Source organism: Pyxicephalus adspersus, chromosome 1, assembly GCF_032062135.1.
Source record: "Pyxicephalus adspersus chromosome 1, UCB_Pads_2.0, whole genome shotgun sequence".
Lineage (NCBI taxonomy): Eukaryota > Metazoa > Chordata > Amphibia > Anura > Pyxicephalidae > Pyxicephalus > Pyxicephalus adspersus.
The window spans coordinates 149,594,434-149,612,841 of record NC_092858.1 but is presented as its reverse complement, the minus strand read 5'-3'; the positions used below and the strand labels follow the sequence as shown (position 1 = coordinate 149,612,841).

Below are 18,408 nucleotides of genomic sequence, written 5' to 3'. Positions count from 1 at the left end.
CAAATACTCCTGAAGAAGCCAATTGGCGAAACGCGTCAGGCTGAGACAATTGGCACTCTTTCCCAGATGCTGATATTATATATATAATGTTTAGTTAATGGTTGGATACCCCAAACTTCCTAATGGGGTTGGACCATCTATGATTACATGCCCTCTATGTAAATGTTAATGAAATCACCTTGTATCAGTTACCTGTAATCCTTATGTGTCAATAATTATTAGTTAATCAAAGTTGAATTGCCAATTAAAAAACCCTATTTCTTCGTTTTGGGTTTTCTATTTATGGCCAGTGTTAAATGTCAAGATTTTTGCCTACTTCGCTTTTGGAGTTTTCATTTCTCCTATTGTCATTTTTACCACTTTGTGTGGTGGTCACAAGCACCTATATTGTCCTCCACAATGCAGGACCCGTAGCGTTGCGTTGTAAGTGAGGACACCAAGGACCTGTCCACAGCCCAGAACATTAGATGCAACAGGAGTGAGCTGGTAGCAAGAGATATGGTAATTATCTTTTTGCCACTAAATGCTAATGTTTATTTAGTCTTGTACCACCATCACCATGCCCCCTGTGTTTAAAATGGGCATGGTGATGGTGGTACAAGACTGAATAAACACCATAAAAACCTGCATTATTCTGCAGATTAAACAGTAGGTGCAGTGTCTTCACAAAACATTCAGACCCTCTTCACTTTTTTCTTCAATTTTGAGCCTGATGCTACAATCCTTTAAATTCTTTTTGTCTATTTGTCTCAATACGTTAATCTTAGTACCTCATAATGACAAAGTGAAAACAGAATTTTAGACAGTTTTGTAAATGTAATAAATTTTAAAAAAAGTGTTTCGGCACCTTTAAAATCTGTTTTAGTCTCTCCTTGCAAGCTGATATTGTGTGGGCGAGATAGATGGAAAACAAAGTGAAATAAAGAGCATTAACAACCATTCTGCTTGATTTGGGTCTGCGCATTCAGTGAGTACATATAGATATTCATTGCCTGCTAATCTGAAGGAAAGCCCAGCAATGTTTACCTTATTTTTCTTCCAGACAGGCTGTTATGCAAATAGTAGCGTGTGAAGAGTCTGTAACAATAGAGACCCATTATAGATTATTATCTGGCGGATGGCACGCGGATTATGTATGTGTTTGTATGATGTAGGAAGTGCCATTAGTGATCGCTTTTTTGTGTTATATTTATAGCTATTTACATATCATTTGTTTTTTTTGTTAATGCATCAAAGTCTCCAGCTAGACAGCTGAAAGCGATACTGACTACCTAATCTACTTTCCCTAATATCAGAGCTGTTTCATTTAACAAAAGGGCAAGGTTGTCAGTATTGGCAGCCTGTTTTTTTTCCTTGTGCTTCTATGAAGCTAAAGAGGCATAATGGGAATTTCAGTTGCTTGTTTACAAGTCACAGTAAAACTGGTGCGCAAAATGGATTCAATTACAAATTGTTTTGTTTTATACAACATAAAAAAAATAAATATAATGCATTGTGTGCTGGAAGACGCTCCTCACTCTTTCTCTATAGAGATTTAGTGATTGATTCCAAGGCATTAAAATGTATATAAACCCTAACAATAGACTTCTTCTGTTTGTTGTCTTTTGGTATGTTAAATATACCATTGAAAGCATTGTTCTCTTCTGTTACTACAGAATAACCCTGCCCCCCTCAAATTATAATAAAAAGGGGGTTCTGTAGTCCAAATCTGGAGTGAGTAACCTAGGGTGACCATGGCGCCCCTCCATAGATACAGTACAGTGGATAAGTACTGTCAGCCGTAGACAGGAACTATGTTACTGGCAAATGATTGGGGTTGGATATTTTTTGTATGGCTCCATTGTAGGAACCCAGCACAAATTTAGTTTCTCTTTAAAGAAGTCCTCAAAGTCAAATGATTAGACAGTTTATCCTTGCAGAAAGGGAAGACAATATCAGTTCCTACAATAATTCCTCCTACTTGCGTGATTGCCACAATGCCCAGCAATCCCACCTTCCCCTGCACGTGTCTACATGAGAGTTATGTCATCACGTCCTGACCTATCAAGATGGCTGAACATGATCTCCAGAAAGGGAAGAAGGAAGAAGATTGTGGCACCCTGGGACAGAACAGGGACAGTTGAGTACAGCGGGTTTAAATCTGCTTGGAAATTGTATATATTACAGGTTTCATATGGGAACCTTGGATTTCAAGGAATCTCAGCTGTATTATGAGTTTACTAAAAAGAAAAAAAATAATTTATACATAAACAGCGCACTGTATTGAGCTTTCTTTTTACTTTCACTGTATTTTTAGTTGGATTTTTTTTAGTTATTAAAACCATTTTAGTGACAGGTACCATTGCCATTTACAGAACTGATGAGCAGAAACAAGTGACTGATTCTTAGAATATGACATTGCATTGATTTTTATGCTGTGTTTTTGTTTGTTTGCAGTTTCCGATGAACATCTACTGGGGTGAGTACTTTGTATTCATTTGTTAAACAAATATTGTTTGGAAGACCTCAGGCAGTTCCAGAGAATACACATTTTCCTATCTGACAACTTTAATATGTTTGTTTTATTCTTCTTTAACGCTTAAATTGCTTACAGAACAGAATGTGTTGTCTGCACTTGTTATTGTTTAATCCTTGTTTTTTTGATACATTATACCATACAGGGCTATGTACTCACGTCAAATGATTCTCTTTTATTCGTCTGTTCTTTCTGTTGTTAATAAATAGCTTTAAATATCTTAGACTAGCTTTTCTTGACCTTTTTAACATGGGAAAACCCTTTTATAATAACTTTCAGGTCTTAGGGAACCCCTGCTATAAATATATTTCTACAGCCCATAGTAAATTGGTGCTTGGTGACCAGTGGGAAGAATGTTAACTTTACAGATAACCAATAAGCACATTGGTGTTACTTAAACTAACCTAAGATTTGCTGATTTCTCAAGGAACCCCTGGCAACCTTGAGGAACCCTGGTTGAGAAAAATTGTAAAAATCCATAGTGTGGATTTGTATGTGTAGTGTGTGCTGAACCAATCTAGTATCTGTAAGCCTAGATGTATTTTTAAATTTGACCAGTGATAGTGCACAATCTTGTCACTGCTCCACAACAGTAGGATGAACAGAGATTGGGGGCAATACTGACCCATAAGGTTCTGTCATAGTGCACTCATGATGACAGGAGAAGAGAGCAGAATGAAGAGTATAGTAATGATGCTAAGTGGACCATAAAAAGGATCCCATTACTTACTGTCCTGTAGGCAAAATTTTCTGTCAAAAGAAGATGAAATATCTGCACTACAGACAGAAAAAAAACACTAATATTGGTTCTAACCTTCCCCTATTTAAAGAAAAAAAAAAGAACTTCACATACTCCAAAAATGCCTGCTACTGTGAAGCCTTAAAGTGTACACTACACCATTCCTGAAGATGTGGCCACCAAACTGTCACGAAATGTGGTGATGGTGGCTTTTCTTGTATTTTAGCAATAAATACCATTTTATAAAAACATACAAAAATCTTTACCATCTTCTTTTCTACTTGGGTGGCGCTACTGTTCACTCCAATGCCATTTTTGGAACCTTACCAAGCCCTGCAGAAAAATGTTGTGTTGTGTTATGGCTAAATATTTTCCATGACTTCCAGTTTGGTAAACCATTGTCATAGGATAGTAAGTTAGATGGAATCCCTTTAATTAAGCCCTAAACAACAATAAAAATCAGCCAGGGGTCTTAATCCTTCCCCTCTCTATCCACATCCTAAAGTTGTGGTTAAACATACACTTTAAGGCTCCCTTCAGATTGGTGGGTATGGTAACACACATCTCTCACAAATTGAAGTCACATTCGGATTAGTTTTTTTGGTTAACTGCAATTTGCAAATTTTAATTTATGGTATAAATAAATATGTGTAAGCTATAAATAGTGTAGCTATATGCTTGTGATTATCACGTTTGTGTTTATGTGCAGGCTCAAGTTCATTTTTGGGGCTACAGCTCTGTTTGCCCTGGATTTAGTCGATCAGCGTTCAGTCACACATGTGACCAGTCCCAGTGGGCGAAGCACTTTTCAGGTAAGCGTACATATATTTGCTGTAATGTTTACCTTTAATCTAGATATTTCCCCTGTTTTTTCTTTGCCACTAGATAGATGCCTTTAGTCTGATGTTCAGCATCATTTTGCCCTCTTCTTCCGAGTCCTGTGAATGAACAGTAAAATAGGAAGAATCAAGAAATAATTTCTTTGCCTTTTTATCTAGTGAGCATGTTACTTATCAGCACATGAACTATCAGGCTCCTTGTGCCACTTCCTAAGCTTCAGCTGTGCTATATAAAGAACACACACATCTGTTACCAGGTCAAAGTCAAGTGCCTACATCGCTTTGATTTAAAAGTACATATAATGATGCATACATTATATGGAACTTGATGAATTTGTGTTGTTTAAACCTCTCTAGAGCCTAATTTTATTAATTTGCCACTGCTCACATTTTCTTAGTTTTACTCAGGATTTGGTGCCTTCTCTCAGACAGGTTTTGTGACATAAGCAACCACTTGTGCTAATAACAGGCAAAAAAATCTTGTGGTGTATCCATATCCATTTTTCAGTTGAAATAAAATGGTTCATAACATGTTCATTTCATGTTCATCTGATTTTGTTTCATTTTAGTACCAGACGTAGCAGATGTTAATACAAATAAGACTCATTTGTGTCTAGCACGTTCACCAGTGAATTCCCACTTCTCTGATATTGCATGTATGCATACATTTGTATCAATTAGTATAATACAATTACCAATATTGTAGCAATTTATGTATCTGTTGTATACCCTTAGATTAAGGTAATATGTTTTCTGCATGTGAGTAATTAAAAATCATAATTATGTTTCTGCTGCTGATTCCTAATATAGGGGATCCAGCAGGGACATTTAATTGTGTGAAAACATGAGTAAAGTGACACTGATCGGATTATGTGAGTTTCATAGCATTAATCTTCATTCCATTAAGTCTCATTAACAAATGTAAGAACATAAAACTGCAATATTAAAGTGCATCCCTTTATTTTCACCTGGTGATCCTACAAGTAACACATGTTCTGTCCTATGGCTGCTGTGCTCACTTCTCCAGTGTATATATAGAATGAGTCATGATTGCCACTTTGGCAGGATTGATAGTTTTTGTTTCTAGTTCATCTTACGTTTTGTTCTCAGGTTTTGATATCCTTTTCAGCACGGTATATAAAACATTTTATTCCATCACTATCACAGTATACTTCCCAGATATTAGCTGAATTATATTTCCCAAAGACAGATGTATTTTTGCATGCCAGTGTCAAATGTATTGACCGGTTTAAACTCGGATTCACTTAATAATCTTGTTTTAATGACAAAGGTTTTTAGTTTTTTTTAAGGGTAACATTTAGCTTTTTATAAACTTGTAGCAAGAAAGTTCAGGGTTTCTTTTCTAAAAACAGGCAGCCATATCGAACTAAAGAATTCAATTTCAACCCACAAAATTCCCAAATAACTAACCACCCCCTTCTCTGCTACTGAAATATTTTTTTGCTATTATTTTCCAAGAATTGAGATAACACAGGGTAATGTTCACCCTAGCCCAAGGCTACAGCCTGTGCTCTAGTTCTTAGGGCAGAAGTGAAGGCAGGCACTTTTACCAATGGCCAGATCTCATCCTGATTACTTAGCATTGGTCCAGCACTGTCCGATGGTGTCATCTAGAGAAGTTTTGACCCATCAGAGACCGGAAAAAAAGAGTGTCTTCAGGGTACAGGTCATCAGAATCAGGGTAAACAATGCGGGACAATAGATTAAGTATTACTCCATTGTCTTGTCTCTTAGATCTAATATCTACTAGTATTAGATGTTGTATCAGCTGGAACAGATCAATATTAATAATTTTGTACCATCTTAGGCTATTAGCCCCTCCCCCAATCCATATTCACATGTGGATGTTTAATGTAGTACATTGGTAAGGCTTTACAACATACCTTCCACAATATTGAATGGTGTTCCAGATAATGCATGGGTAAAGTAAGGTTAAAACTGCACCACAAGAAAAATATGGATATGTAAATGTAGCCTTACTGTTAAAATGGCTCTGTCATTGCTTCCCCAAAAAAAATCTTATTAGCAGGACCTGGCCAAAGAAGGATTTTGCTGACTTAAGGACTATGCTGACCTAATGGCCATGTTTACTTTCCTAGCTCAATTCAAGCAGTTCAGCTTTTGACAAACTCTTCAGCATTTATCACTTCCCCAAATAGTGAATGCCAATGTCTATGTCCCCCTCTATTTACTGTGGTTCTTCTGTTCTGTGGCATCTACATTACTCCTATGTCCTGCTTTGATCAAGTGAGAATTGGATTGGCGTCACATGTTGAAAAGTTATAGAGTGGGCATCACTTGAATAGAGCAAGTTAATCCTTTAGCAAATATTATAATCCTTTATTTCTTTTGCAGGAACCTACTATTCAGATATTATTTTTTGGTGACTACAACGTTGCGTTAGGTCCTACCTATTATGTGAATTGCCTTTGTAAGTAGCATTTAGAAGTGAGATGTCACTCCCATTTTACCTAGATTGGGAGACACAGCATGTTATTTAGCATGTTATGTAGTTCCAAAGGCCCAATTTCTGAACAATTCAACAGCTCACCCTGCAAGAGCAAACTACACCTCCAATGTGCATATTACACAAAATAAAACATTGCATGCAGGCAGGATTTTTACTGCTAAAAGGGACAGGTGGTGTTCCTTCTGCAGTAAAACATACTTGCCTGCCTGTTTGCAATCTTTACTGCAATGTAAAGATTTGCAAATCCATGAAAGACTGCAATACAAGTGAAGGGGAGAGAGTGCAGCGGGGTTCCGCTCCATTGTTCTCTTCCCTCCCCATTGAGCAGAAGCTAGTTCATGCACCTTTCAGTCTTTAGTCACTGGAAAGGATTGTGAAGTATCCTTTCCAATGACAAAAGTCTAACGTGTGTCTGCAGCCTTAGAATGTAAGGTACATCATTTTAATATAATACTAAATAGAGATAGTGGTATAACTTTTATTTAATGCCTCCTATTTAGAGCTGTGTGTGCCAAAAAATTTCACTGTATATAAAAAAGTTTTACAATTTTACATTGTTTTGACTGCATTGCAGTTAGATTTCAGTAAGTTATCACAGAAGCTCAGCATAATATACATTACCACAGCTTTCTGTTTTTAGGGAGCTATGTACAGCCTCTGCCACCCACCAACCACAATTTTGCTGCATTTTAAAGAGAGGCACAGAGACCTAGTTATGATGTCGTAGGGTGTAAAATAGGATATGTAACGGAAACAAAAAAGTCTTTTGAAAAAATGATTATAGGTAAAAATGAAGAGGTAACGAAGGAACAAGGAAAGTGAAAAAAAAGCGGATTAAATTTAGGAGTGCGTAAGGATCACTGTTGGCTACATCCTGTGTGTAAAACCCATGAGTTAGTGTACTGTAAATGATGTGCATGTTGCAATGACAATAAACCTGAAGCACTCTTCATTTTGTGTACATACCTTGCTTTTATTTTCATAGCATGTGAACCCTGCGCCCTTTTTAGTGTACAATGGTGAGAAGGAGGAGGTTTGGCGCGGTGATGGACGGATACTAATTGCAGCACTCTGCGCTGCAGCTGTTCTGCATCTCATCATTACACAGCTAGGCTGGCAATGTGACTTCCTAACAATTGTCTTTTGTAAGGAAGTTACACAGCTTTCCTAGCTCTGTAATATTCTTGGAAGCAGAATAAGGGACTTTGGATCAACTGCAGCTGCGTTCATTTCTGTGTGTCTGGTAAATGCTAACAGCCTAAACCAGCAATTTCATGCTTCCCTGAAAAGATCAACCGTTCAAGCTGGCAGCTGCATACAGAGCAGTGTTGATATAAGTAGTGCAGGCTTCCAATACCCACATAGTGCACATTTTCCCCATTCCTTTGTCTGCAAATGTTTGTAAATCATTGTTGTAAAATTTGGTCACTGTTTTTCTTGTTAAATCAAAGGTTTGAGCTTGTCAGGATTGAAAATGAAGCTTTAAGATACATACAGGGGTTGCACAGCTGCCTTTCTCAGAACGTCTGTTTTATTATACAGACATTGTTGTAGTGTACTTGTTACCAACACTCGCTTAAGTTAGTGATTTGGGAATCTCCTTTACTAAATAATTTATGATGCATAAAAGATATAAACCCCGGAATGATCCTTGCTAGATGTCTAATCTAATCCCCCCGCATCCCCGGAATGATCCTTGTTAGATGTCTAATTTAATGTCTGATGCATGAACGTTACAGCACTAGGGCATTTTTCATCTACCAATGGGGTTTATGGTTAGCTGAGATGTTTGAATCCAGCAGGTGAAAATTGTGCAGAATGGAAGCTAAAAAGCACAAACCCTGCTGGAAAACTGACTGTCTGGCATTTTTCTCCATGCAGATGATATGGGATGTACAAAAATTTAAGGGTCTCGATCAGGTGTACTCTTTGGAAGTGGTGGTGCTGCCTTTTTCTTTTAATTGATGTTTTGCATCTTTTGTTATTTTTTGCCACTTTTGGCCAAGTACAATTTCCTCTCTTTGGCTGTTGAAAAAAGTGCACAATACATAGTTGACTGCAGTAAATAGGTAAAAGGCACAAACAAATGTAATGGAGAGAAACATTATGCCTCAGGGGTGGGGTTCAAACCAACTTCAATGAGATAAATCTCATTAGTACACAAAGGCATACAACCTGCATACAACAGAGGATTCTATGGATATATGAAAACCGGAAAAGACCATAATACTTTTTTAATGTACAGAAAGTCAATCTTTATGCATACAAATACATTTCAATATTGCTATGTCAAGCAATAGGTGTCCTTATATTGTAAATTTAGTTTAAATAGAAATTAGAGCACCAGCTTGCTGGATTCCTGTGTCCTACAAAGCATTTATATAATCTGGAAGGTCGACAAGTGTTTAAGCAGGCTTGCTTATTACATGCACTGTAATCTCAAACAGACTATCAGAGGAAACAATGACTAATCTTTACAGGAAACACAATATTCAAAAGGGAAGATAAATATGTAAAACTGAAAGCCACATCAGATGTTACCTTTAAGTAAAGATTACAGCAATATTTCAATATGTGCTTTCTACAAATTTCCTATTTTTTCCGGTAACCTTCCAGAATATGGAGGCTGCCATTTCTCAGCACACCTCTGAAAATACTAGTTTTCTTGCGGTCATGCTAATCCAGGGGCTTCAATACTTCTGAGGCCCTGACCTGAAGCAAGACTCTTTGGGCCTTATTTATTAAAGCTCTCCAAGGCTGGAGATGATACACTTTGATTGGTGAAGCTGGGTGATCCAGAAAACCTGGAATGGATTTAGTAAAAGTAATTTGCTATTTGTTAGCAAATGTATTCAGTCCTGGACCAGATCCATTCCAGGTTTGCTGGATCACCCAGCTTTACTAATGAAAGTGTATCCTCTCCATTCTTGGAGAGCTTTAACAAATCAGGCCCTTTATCAGAAGTTCTGACCTCACTCTGGCTTTCTAATATAAATGCTTGTTTCACATCAAAGACTCAAAAATATATTGGAGCCAGGGACCGTAAGACAGCTACTGTGGGACCCTTTTCATTTCCAATCTGAATCAAGATTTAATAAAATGGCTGGATTCTAAATCAAGTCAAAAGCCATTTGATAAGACTTGTTGGTAAATATCAAATACCTTGTTCCAAGTGTAGGAACATACGACCTAATCTGATCAGAATCTCCCATTTGTAGTGTGGCTCACACATATGGGATACTATTATTGATTACTATATGATAATTGGGAGTCAGTTGTCATCATATAGGTAAAAGTGCTAAAGGGTTCAATAGGTGTTCCTAATGAAAGCTGCTTAGTAAAAACGTTAAAGTGGAAATAAAGTCCCAATTTCAACATGGGTGATTCGGGCAGGTGGTTATTCCGAAAAGGGAATAACTTTTCTTACCTGCCGATCACCTCCTAGCTTCCTTTGCTTGTGCTGGGAATGAATGAACTTCTGTGCAGGCATCATCATGATCATGGCCAAAGGTCATCTTCAGAAAGAAAAAACATGTCGCCCTGCACCAGGACGTGGATAATTGCAGGATAATGTCCTCTTTAAACTTTTTTAAAATGACATTCACATGTTAAGACTTATATAAGATTGGAGTGATTGCTCTTAATGCACACATTGTTATGATTAGGAGGATTTTCATGACATTTTTTCTATACCTATCATTTGTCTCTTTAGTATTAAAAGCTCTGGTTGATGCTCATTTTACCTTATTGCTGGCCATCCATTCCTATGGTAATATTGGAAGTAATGCATGTGGTATGGGCATCCATTGGATAATTAGCTTTGGCTGTACTTATGAATTCTTCCACTTACTAAAGTAACATTTGAACCTTTTGTTGGCCTGTCCTTTTCATAAAACACTTACTGTCCAAGATACACACATCTGGCATGTTCACAGTGAAATCTAAAGACACAAAAATATTGTTTTTGGATGTTACACAGAAGACTTTCTATTTTTCGATATTTAGCATTTTTCTCATGGTCTTTCACCCCTAAAATGCAATGTACAGTGAATTTACATGTATCTATATGCAGCTGTGCTCAGAGTATGTTTATCTGAACAGAGTAATACTTTAAAAAATTCAGCCTTTATTAAAAAAAAGTTTGCTGGATTTCGCTTTTAGTAATAGTGTTTGCTTTGCAGATAGAGTTTCCTGGAATCATCATCCCTCTGCTCCTACAATTGGCCTATTGCCTATACAGGAAGTCTGCACAAAACTTGAGGTCAAACTGAAAGCAGCCTGTTGCATAGAAATAGGACATCCTTGGCAAGGTCTCTTGGTTTTATTGACCTGGTAATTTCAAGTTAGAGTGATGTATATCTGCGGGATGTACAAAAAAAAAAAAAATTATATATATATTCATAGCGTTCATTTTTGATTGTTCACTACCATAGTTTGTTTTCACTGGAATGCATGGTGTCTTTTGATACATTTTCTATTTTTGATAGCTTTCATTCTTTTTTTTATTTCAATTTTCAGAATTAATAAACAAAAGTAACAAACATCAATAACATAGAATTCCTGTAGAATTCTATGGATAAGATGAGATCATGGCCACTGCTAGGAATATCGGCAATCTTGAGTTTGATGGTGCTCCCCTTCAGCTGTTCCAGGACTTATTGTGGCATACCCTGCAACAACGTCGCTTGCTACAACTGTTGCTGACTGTTCTCCGGGATAACCGTCTTCCTTATTGATGGGGCTTCCCTTTTAGCCTATCTGCACGTCGAGATGGAAGAACGTTGACACTTTGTTGCCCAGAGGATCTTGCTGCCTTTTGTCAGGACCTGGGTGTTGATTGCCCGAAACTTCCAGGATGGGAACCTGAGGCTCCCCCTGGCCCACGCTCTCCCCCATGGCAGGCGGTGACAGCCAAGCGACACCATGCAGGTCCTCCACTGGACTCTCCATCTCCACTGGAGGCCACCACTAGACCGAGACGCTAGTATCCTTTTATGTGACCGGCTGGTCCTTGCACTGGAACTTTATACAGGTTCATGCTTGAAATGTTATTTTGACTGTGCACTGCTTTAAATTTGCCCTAATGCTGTTTCTCAGGAAGTTATTACATAGCTGCTATCTTGGATGGCCATTTTATGGGAAGACTATACTGTTTTATACTTTAAGGTGATTTTGACTGTGCACTGTTCTACATTTGCCTTAATACTGTTTCCTGGCTACCACTGAACAACTGATATCTAGACTGTGCATTGTTTTTTATCTGCCCCAATGCTGTTTCTTTGGATGTCTCTACATGGCTGCTATCCTGGATGGCAATTGTTGGAAAGTTATGCTGTTTTACACTTGTAATGTGATTTTGGCTTTGCACTGTTTTACATTTATTATAATGCTGTTTCTCTGGCTGTTACGAAACAGCTGGTATTCTAGATGGTAATTTAAGTATATTGCTATGTTCCCGGTTTATGTAGCTGTCCCGAGGGGGGGGGCTTGCTGCTGCGCTCAATTTGCGCTGGGCGGGGTGGTGGGCTTTCCCGGGTGCTGTAACGCCTCAAGTGGTCGGCGCTGACCGTTGAGATAATGATGATTTGCTTCTGGCTTAATTGCTTCTCTGTTGTGGCCCTCCGGGCCTTTTCCCCCTCTAGGAGGATATGTTCACCCACCAGGTGGTTTTGTTCCCAGACTCCCCGTACAGGGGGACAGGGACAGGCCTCCCCAAATTACTTTATGTTTTCAAGATAATGCCAGTCTGTGTACCATCTGGAGTATTAAAGAAATTGCTGATTTTTTGAAATTTATCTGAGCATATAAGAGACATAGGATTGCCAAACACATTGTTTGCACGCCTAGAGAACTAGGGGGTATGGGGGTTCCGGACCTGCACAAGTATTATCTAGCAGCTCATTTACAGTATATCCCGTTGTGGACATCAACCCATCCCTCCAGTTTTTGTTAGGGATTTAGAGGAAACTTGGATCGCTCCTGCACACCCTAACATAATGCTCTGAAGTTCATCCCTGTCTCTAAATGACAATGACCTTCCTGCACCCATGGTTTTTACAACGAATCTATGGAGGTCATGGAGGACTCGCAAGGATAGTTATGGCCTTTCATCAAAGGCCTCAAGGCTAACATCTGTTATTAGCACCCCACAAATCCTGCATAGTTTGTTGGGGGGGGTCATGTCAGGGCCATGGAGGGAGAGAGGCCTTCATCAAATCAGACATTTGTTATACACTGTGGAGAAACGTTTACATTCCTTTGAAGAGCTTTGTGATAAGGTTGACCTCCCTCGTACTTCCTTTTATGCTTACCTACAAATTAGGCACTTTGCCCTAGCCCTCCAGCCCTCTGACACATTCCAGAACATGACCTCCTTTGAGAGATTATGCGCGGAAGGCCCGTACTTTAAGGGCGTTGTCTCCTCTATATACCACCTCCTGCACATGTCAGTTCGTGAAACCTCAGGCAAATTCAAATATATGCTAAAATGGGAGAGGGTGTTGGGGCAAGCCCTGGATTTGGATGGTTGGCAGGAGATTTGGGAGGCTGCTAATAAAAGCTCCATTTGTACATTATATAAGAAAACCTGTATAAGATCATTTTCAGATGGTACCATACCCCAGTTGCACTCCAGCGGCTATTCCTGGGTACTGATCCTAACTGTTGGCGTTGGAGGGACCCCCGAGGAACCCTGGAGCACATTTTCTGGTTCTGTCCTATTAATAAAGTTTACTGGTCTCCAGGTAAGTCATTGGTGAGGTGGTGTCAGAGGTGGTTCAAATTCAGTTATCCCTGGATCCTCTAACCCACCTTTTAGGCCAACCATTTAAGATGTTACCCATATTATCTCGCAAACTGGTATCGCATATTTTGGTATCTGCACAGACACTGATCCCTGCTAAGTGGAAGGGTACCCTGCCCCCCTCCATGGAGGGTCTGTATAAGAGGATTTAGGAAGTGCGGCTTATGGAGTACCTTACTGCTCTCCTTAGAAACACCATGGATAATTTTGAAAAAATGTGGGAAAGCTGGGGCCAATATTACGCTCGATTGTCCAGTTGATTCCCAGAGTCTTATTGACTTTGACTGCAGTCACACTCCTTCCCCCTCCCCCTTCTCCATTCATTCATTTCATTGGTTTGGTTTTCAGGAAATTTGTACTCGTTTTACTGTATGTGTATTTTTTTTACTGCTATGTCTTTTCTTTTTTATGATACTTGACACATGTATTTCATTGCCCCTTTTATGGACTGACGTTCACTATGCACATGGACTGTGTGAGATCGCTACTCCCAGATGTATGGACACTTTCTCTTGACTTTGTGTATATTGTGCTGTTATTCCTATGGTCAAGGTCAGTTGTACAACACTTTTGGACCTATCATTATACAGCTGCCCCATAACTGTTTTGCTAAAGTTTCTAAATCTGGTATGTTATTGCACCTTATTGTTTTCTGTTCTGTAACTCTGTAGAAAAATTTTCAATAAAAATACAATTTAGAAAAAGAAAACAATTTCAGGCTTAGATACTCCCTGTATTCAGGTGCTATTTTTGATAGCTTTCATTTTCTTTCCCCTATTTTCCTTCATAATTGCTTTTAAGTAGGTACACATATTGAAACATTGAAATAGGCAGGATATGGAGCTTTATGCAAATGTTGTACTCTGTAAAGATTTTTTACAGTTGCTGTGCTAAAAATTACCCTGGTTGACTCAACAAAGGGACCCCTCCCCTCTGCTATTAAAGATTACAATGGTGTATTTCTTTCTTCTTTCCCCCTCCTAAACCAGATTTAAAAATAGTGTCTTGGGAAGCACTTTAAACTCACCTTTACCCCCAGGCTTTTAGGTGGTGTTTTTTTTGTTTATACTTCATAACATTGCTATATATGTGCAATGTTATGCGGCCTGAGAGGAACCTTTGCTGCTGAGCTAAAAGAAAGTGTCCATGTCACCCAAGCAGCAATGTGGACACCTAAAGAAGGATCTTCCACTACTGCAGGACAAAATGTAAAATATTTAAGACTCAGCTGCTATTTTAATAAGTAAATGGGACTTTTAGTTTACATTTTTAAACAAACTCAGTGATTAGCTAAGAGTGGTGTGGGGAAGGGTGGAGGGATAATGCAGGAAGCTTTATTATTTTGTTTATAACAATGTACAAAAAGCATAAAAGTAGGGCTTTGTTGTTAGGAAACCTTGCGTCCTTTATGAACTTGCAATGGATGTCCAACATTACTTTTTAAACTTTAAAATAGAAGTAACAATTGTATTGACTAAAACTACCATGGCTTAAGCTAAGTACACATATCAGACGATTGTCACCTGTGAGTAGTGATGTAGTGAATGTTTATCTCGGGCAAAAATTTAGCATGTGTACTGCTGTCCTTCAAGCAATCCTCCCTGGGGGAATGATGAACTACTGCTGTGCTATTCCCCTCTCCATAGAACAGAACGGCGCTCTGTGTAGAGCACTTGTTCATCTGCCACTGGAAACGATTTCAAAAGATCGCTTTCAGCAACAGTAATCTGATGTAGTCTGTGTGCCAAGCAGAAAAGATAAAATAGATTTTCTGTTTTTTAGCCTTTATATGTTCTTCTGTTTATCCCTCACACTTATATATCCTCCTTTTTCTACATATAAATAGAGATTACATAAGTACAGTGTAAAGCTAGTAATGTAAACATTTAATAAGTTCTATCAGTCATCAAGGACATAAATGCATCATGCATGGGCTGTGTTGCCTCATGTCTTGTTTCACCAAGGATGCCTGCTTTATGTGTTATTTATAGACAAAAGTGCCATTTCTCAGCCAGTGTCAGTGGACGTTGGGTAGCACTGCTTGTTATCTGTGCACATAAATTACGTAGGATGGATTTAGGACAGTGTTTCGGCGGTTACAAAACATCTGTATGACCAGGGTCCCTGAACGGCAAGTCACCAAGTCTCTCTTCTTTCATTCGTCATACTGGAATGTCATGAAGGCTTTTTATTTGTCCTGGAACCAGATCACAGGGAGGTTGATGAGAAATGAGGATGCTTAATTGTTTTAGCTGGTTTAATGAATATTGATTTTCATTTATGTCAAGTTTCAAACTGTTCTACTAAATCTATTAGGAAAACATATTACCATCACCAGTAAAATATGTGTAGCTGCTAGATAGGCATCTGAACAGCATGTTGTTTTTCAATAAGTCAGATGAGTAATTTGTACTTACTTGATTGTGTTAATGTTTTTTGCAATTATTCCAACCATCAAAATCTGGTCTTGATCTGCACAAACTTGGGTTTGATTCATACAAGTGTGTGTCCCTATAATCCAAAATGTCAAAAACACACACATAGTACAGTACAGAAATATGAACAGTCCATAATCCTTTAACTGAGATATATAGATAAGAAGCCGTAGGTGGGTGGCAGCCCCTGTATTGTGACCCAACTTTTCAGTAACCACCCAAAAACTGCCGGGTAGGTACTGAAAAGTGCTGGGTAGTGTGCAGAGCTAAAAGGGGCTGAGGAGAACAGTGTGAATATATATATATATATATATATATATATATATTTATATATGCAGTGAGGAAAATATATATTTGATCCCCTGCTGATTTTGTATGTTTGCCCTCTGACAAAGAAATGACCAGTCTATAATTGTAATGATAGGTTTATTGTAGGTATGAGAGACAGAATAACAACAAAAGAACCTTAAAAACCCAGTGCTCAAAAGTCAGAGCTTGATATGCATTGTAATGAGTGAAATAAGTATTTGATCCCTCCACAAAAGATGACTTAGTACTTGGTGGCAAACCCCTTGTTGCCAATAACAGAGGTCAGACCTTTCTTGTAGTTGGCCACCAGGTTTGTGCACATCTCAGAAGGGATTTTTTCCCACTCCACTTTGCAGATCCTCTCCAAGTCAGTAGGGTTTCAAGGCTGATGCTTGGCAACTCCAACCTTGAGCTCCCTCCACAGATTTTCCATGGATATAAGGTCTGGAGACTGGCTAGGCCACTGCATGACCTTCATGTGCTTCCTCTTAAACCACTCCTTTGTTGCCTTGGCCATGTGTTTTTGGTCATTGTCATGCTGGAATACCCATCAACGGCCCATTTTCAATGCCCTGGCTAAGGGAAGGAGGTGCTCACCCAAGATTTGACAGTACACGGCCCCGTCCATTGTCCCTTCGATGTGGTGAAGGTGTCCTTTTCCCTTAGCAGAAAAACACCCCCAAAACATAATGTATCCACCTCCATGTTTGACAGTGGGGATGGTGTTCTTGAGGTCATAGGCAGCATTCCTCCCCCTCCAAACATGGCGAGTTGAGTTGATGCCATAGAGCTCAATTTTGATCACATCTGACCACAACACTTTCACCCAGTTCTCCTCCTCGATCATTCATATGTTAATTGGCAAACTGCAGACTAGCCTGTACATGTGCTATCTTGAGCAGGGGGACCTTGCGAGCTCTGCAAGGTTTCAGGCCTTCACTGCGCAGTTTGTTATTAATTGTTTTCTTTGTGACCATGGTCCCAGCTGCCCTGAGATTATTGACAAGTTCCCCCCATGCAGTTTTGGGTAGCTTCGTCACCATTCTCATGATCATTGCAACTCCACAAGGGGAGATCTTGCATGGAGCCCCAGACCGAGGGAGATTGACAGGTATTTTGTGTTTCTTCCATTTGCGAACTATTGCAACTGTTGTCACCTTCTCACCAAGATGCTTAGCGATAGTCTTGAAGCCCAGTCCAGCCTTGTGTAGGGCTACAATCTTGTCCCTGACATCCTTAGACAGCTCTTTGGTCCTGGCCATGGTGGCTAGTTTGGAATCTGATTGATTGCTTCTGTGGACAGGTGTCTTTTATATATGTACTGTAACAAGCTTGGATTAGGAGCACTCCCTTACAGAGGGTGCTTCTAATCTCAGCTTGTTACCTGCATACAGGGAAGACACCTGGGAGCCTGAAATCTTGCTGGTTGATAGAGGATCAAATACTTATTTCACTCATTACAATGCACATCAAGCTCTGAATTTTGAGCACTTGGTTTTTGAGGTTTCTTTTGTTGTTATTCTGTTTCTCACACCTACAATAAATCTATCATTACAATTATAGACTGGTCATTTCTTTGTCAGACGGCAAACGGAGGAACAGCGTTGTCTTTCCCTAGTAAACTAAGTATGTTTTTAGAACACCCATTCTCTTCTAATACCATATGAAAAGGTGATCTATAGTCCTTCTACACTTTCTAAAAACTTGCAACGTGCAGGGGACAAAGGACAGCACTGGATTTCAGGGTTGTTCTTTTTCTTTCCTTTTAACCAAACATTATAACAAAACACATTTATTGTTTTATATAATATAACAGGTAAAAAGAGAAGTTCATTGACAGGGTATCATATACTATATATTTTACCATTGGTTAATTCATGTTTATATCATTTTTTTTAAAGCAGCAACAATCCTATGTAAGGTAGGAGGCAGTGGCAGGGTACTGATCACCTTTAGCAAACATACACACCAGAACAGCAATATAAATGCAAAAGTCCAGTGATTTCCATGGTTGTGTCTGCTCTGACCTTGGATAATGCCTGAATAAAGATGGCTCCATCATCCTGGAAGGAGAGGCAGATGAAGTCATTCTGAGGGTAAGCACTGTGATCTCGGCAATAAATAAAATAACAAATGAACATTATTTAGCATCTATACATTCACCAACTCTCTCCTCGACCCCCTCCAGTCTGGTTTTAAAGCTGCCCACTCCACTGAAACAGCCCTTACTAAAGTGACCAATGACCTCATCAGAGCTAAGTCTCAAGGCAACTTTTCC

General features: G+C 38.9%; 1 protein-coding gene across 3 annotated transcripts in view; it reads left to right on the top strand.

Moving 5' to 3' along the window:
- ZSWIM7 (zinc finger SWIM-type containing 7) overlaps positions 1 to 18,408 on the top strand; it is a 63,022-nt gene that overhangs the window by 20,063 nt on the left and 24,551 nt on the right. For all 3 annotated transcript variants that reach the window (XM_072430933.1, XM_072430916.1, XM_072430926.1), the window contains exons 3-4: positions 2,437 to 2,458; positions 3,964 to 4,066. In XM_072430933.1, coding sequence (XP_072287034.1) covers positions 2,437 to 2,458; positions 3,964 to 4,066 — 125 coding nt within the window. The remainder of the gene's footprint in view (positions 1 to 2,436; positions 2,459 to 3,963; positions 4,067 to 18,408) is intronic.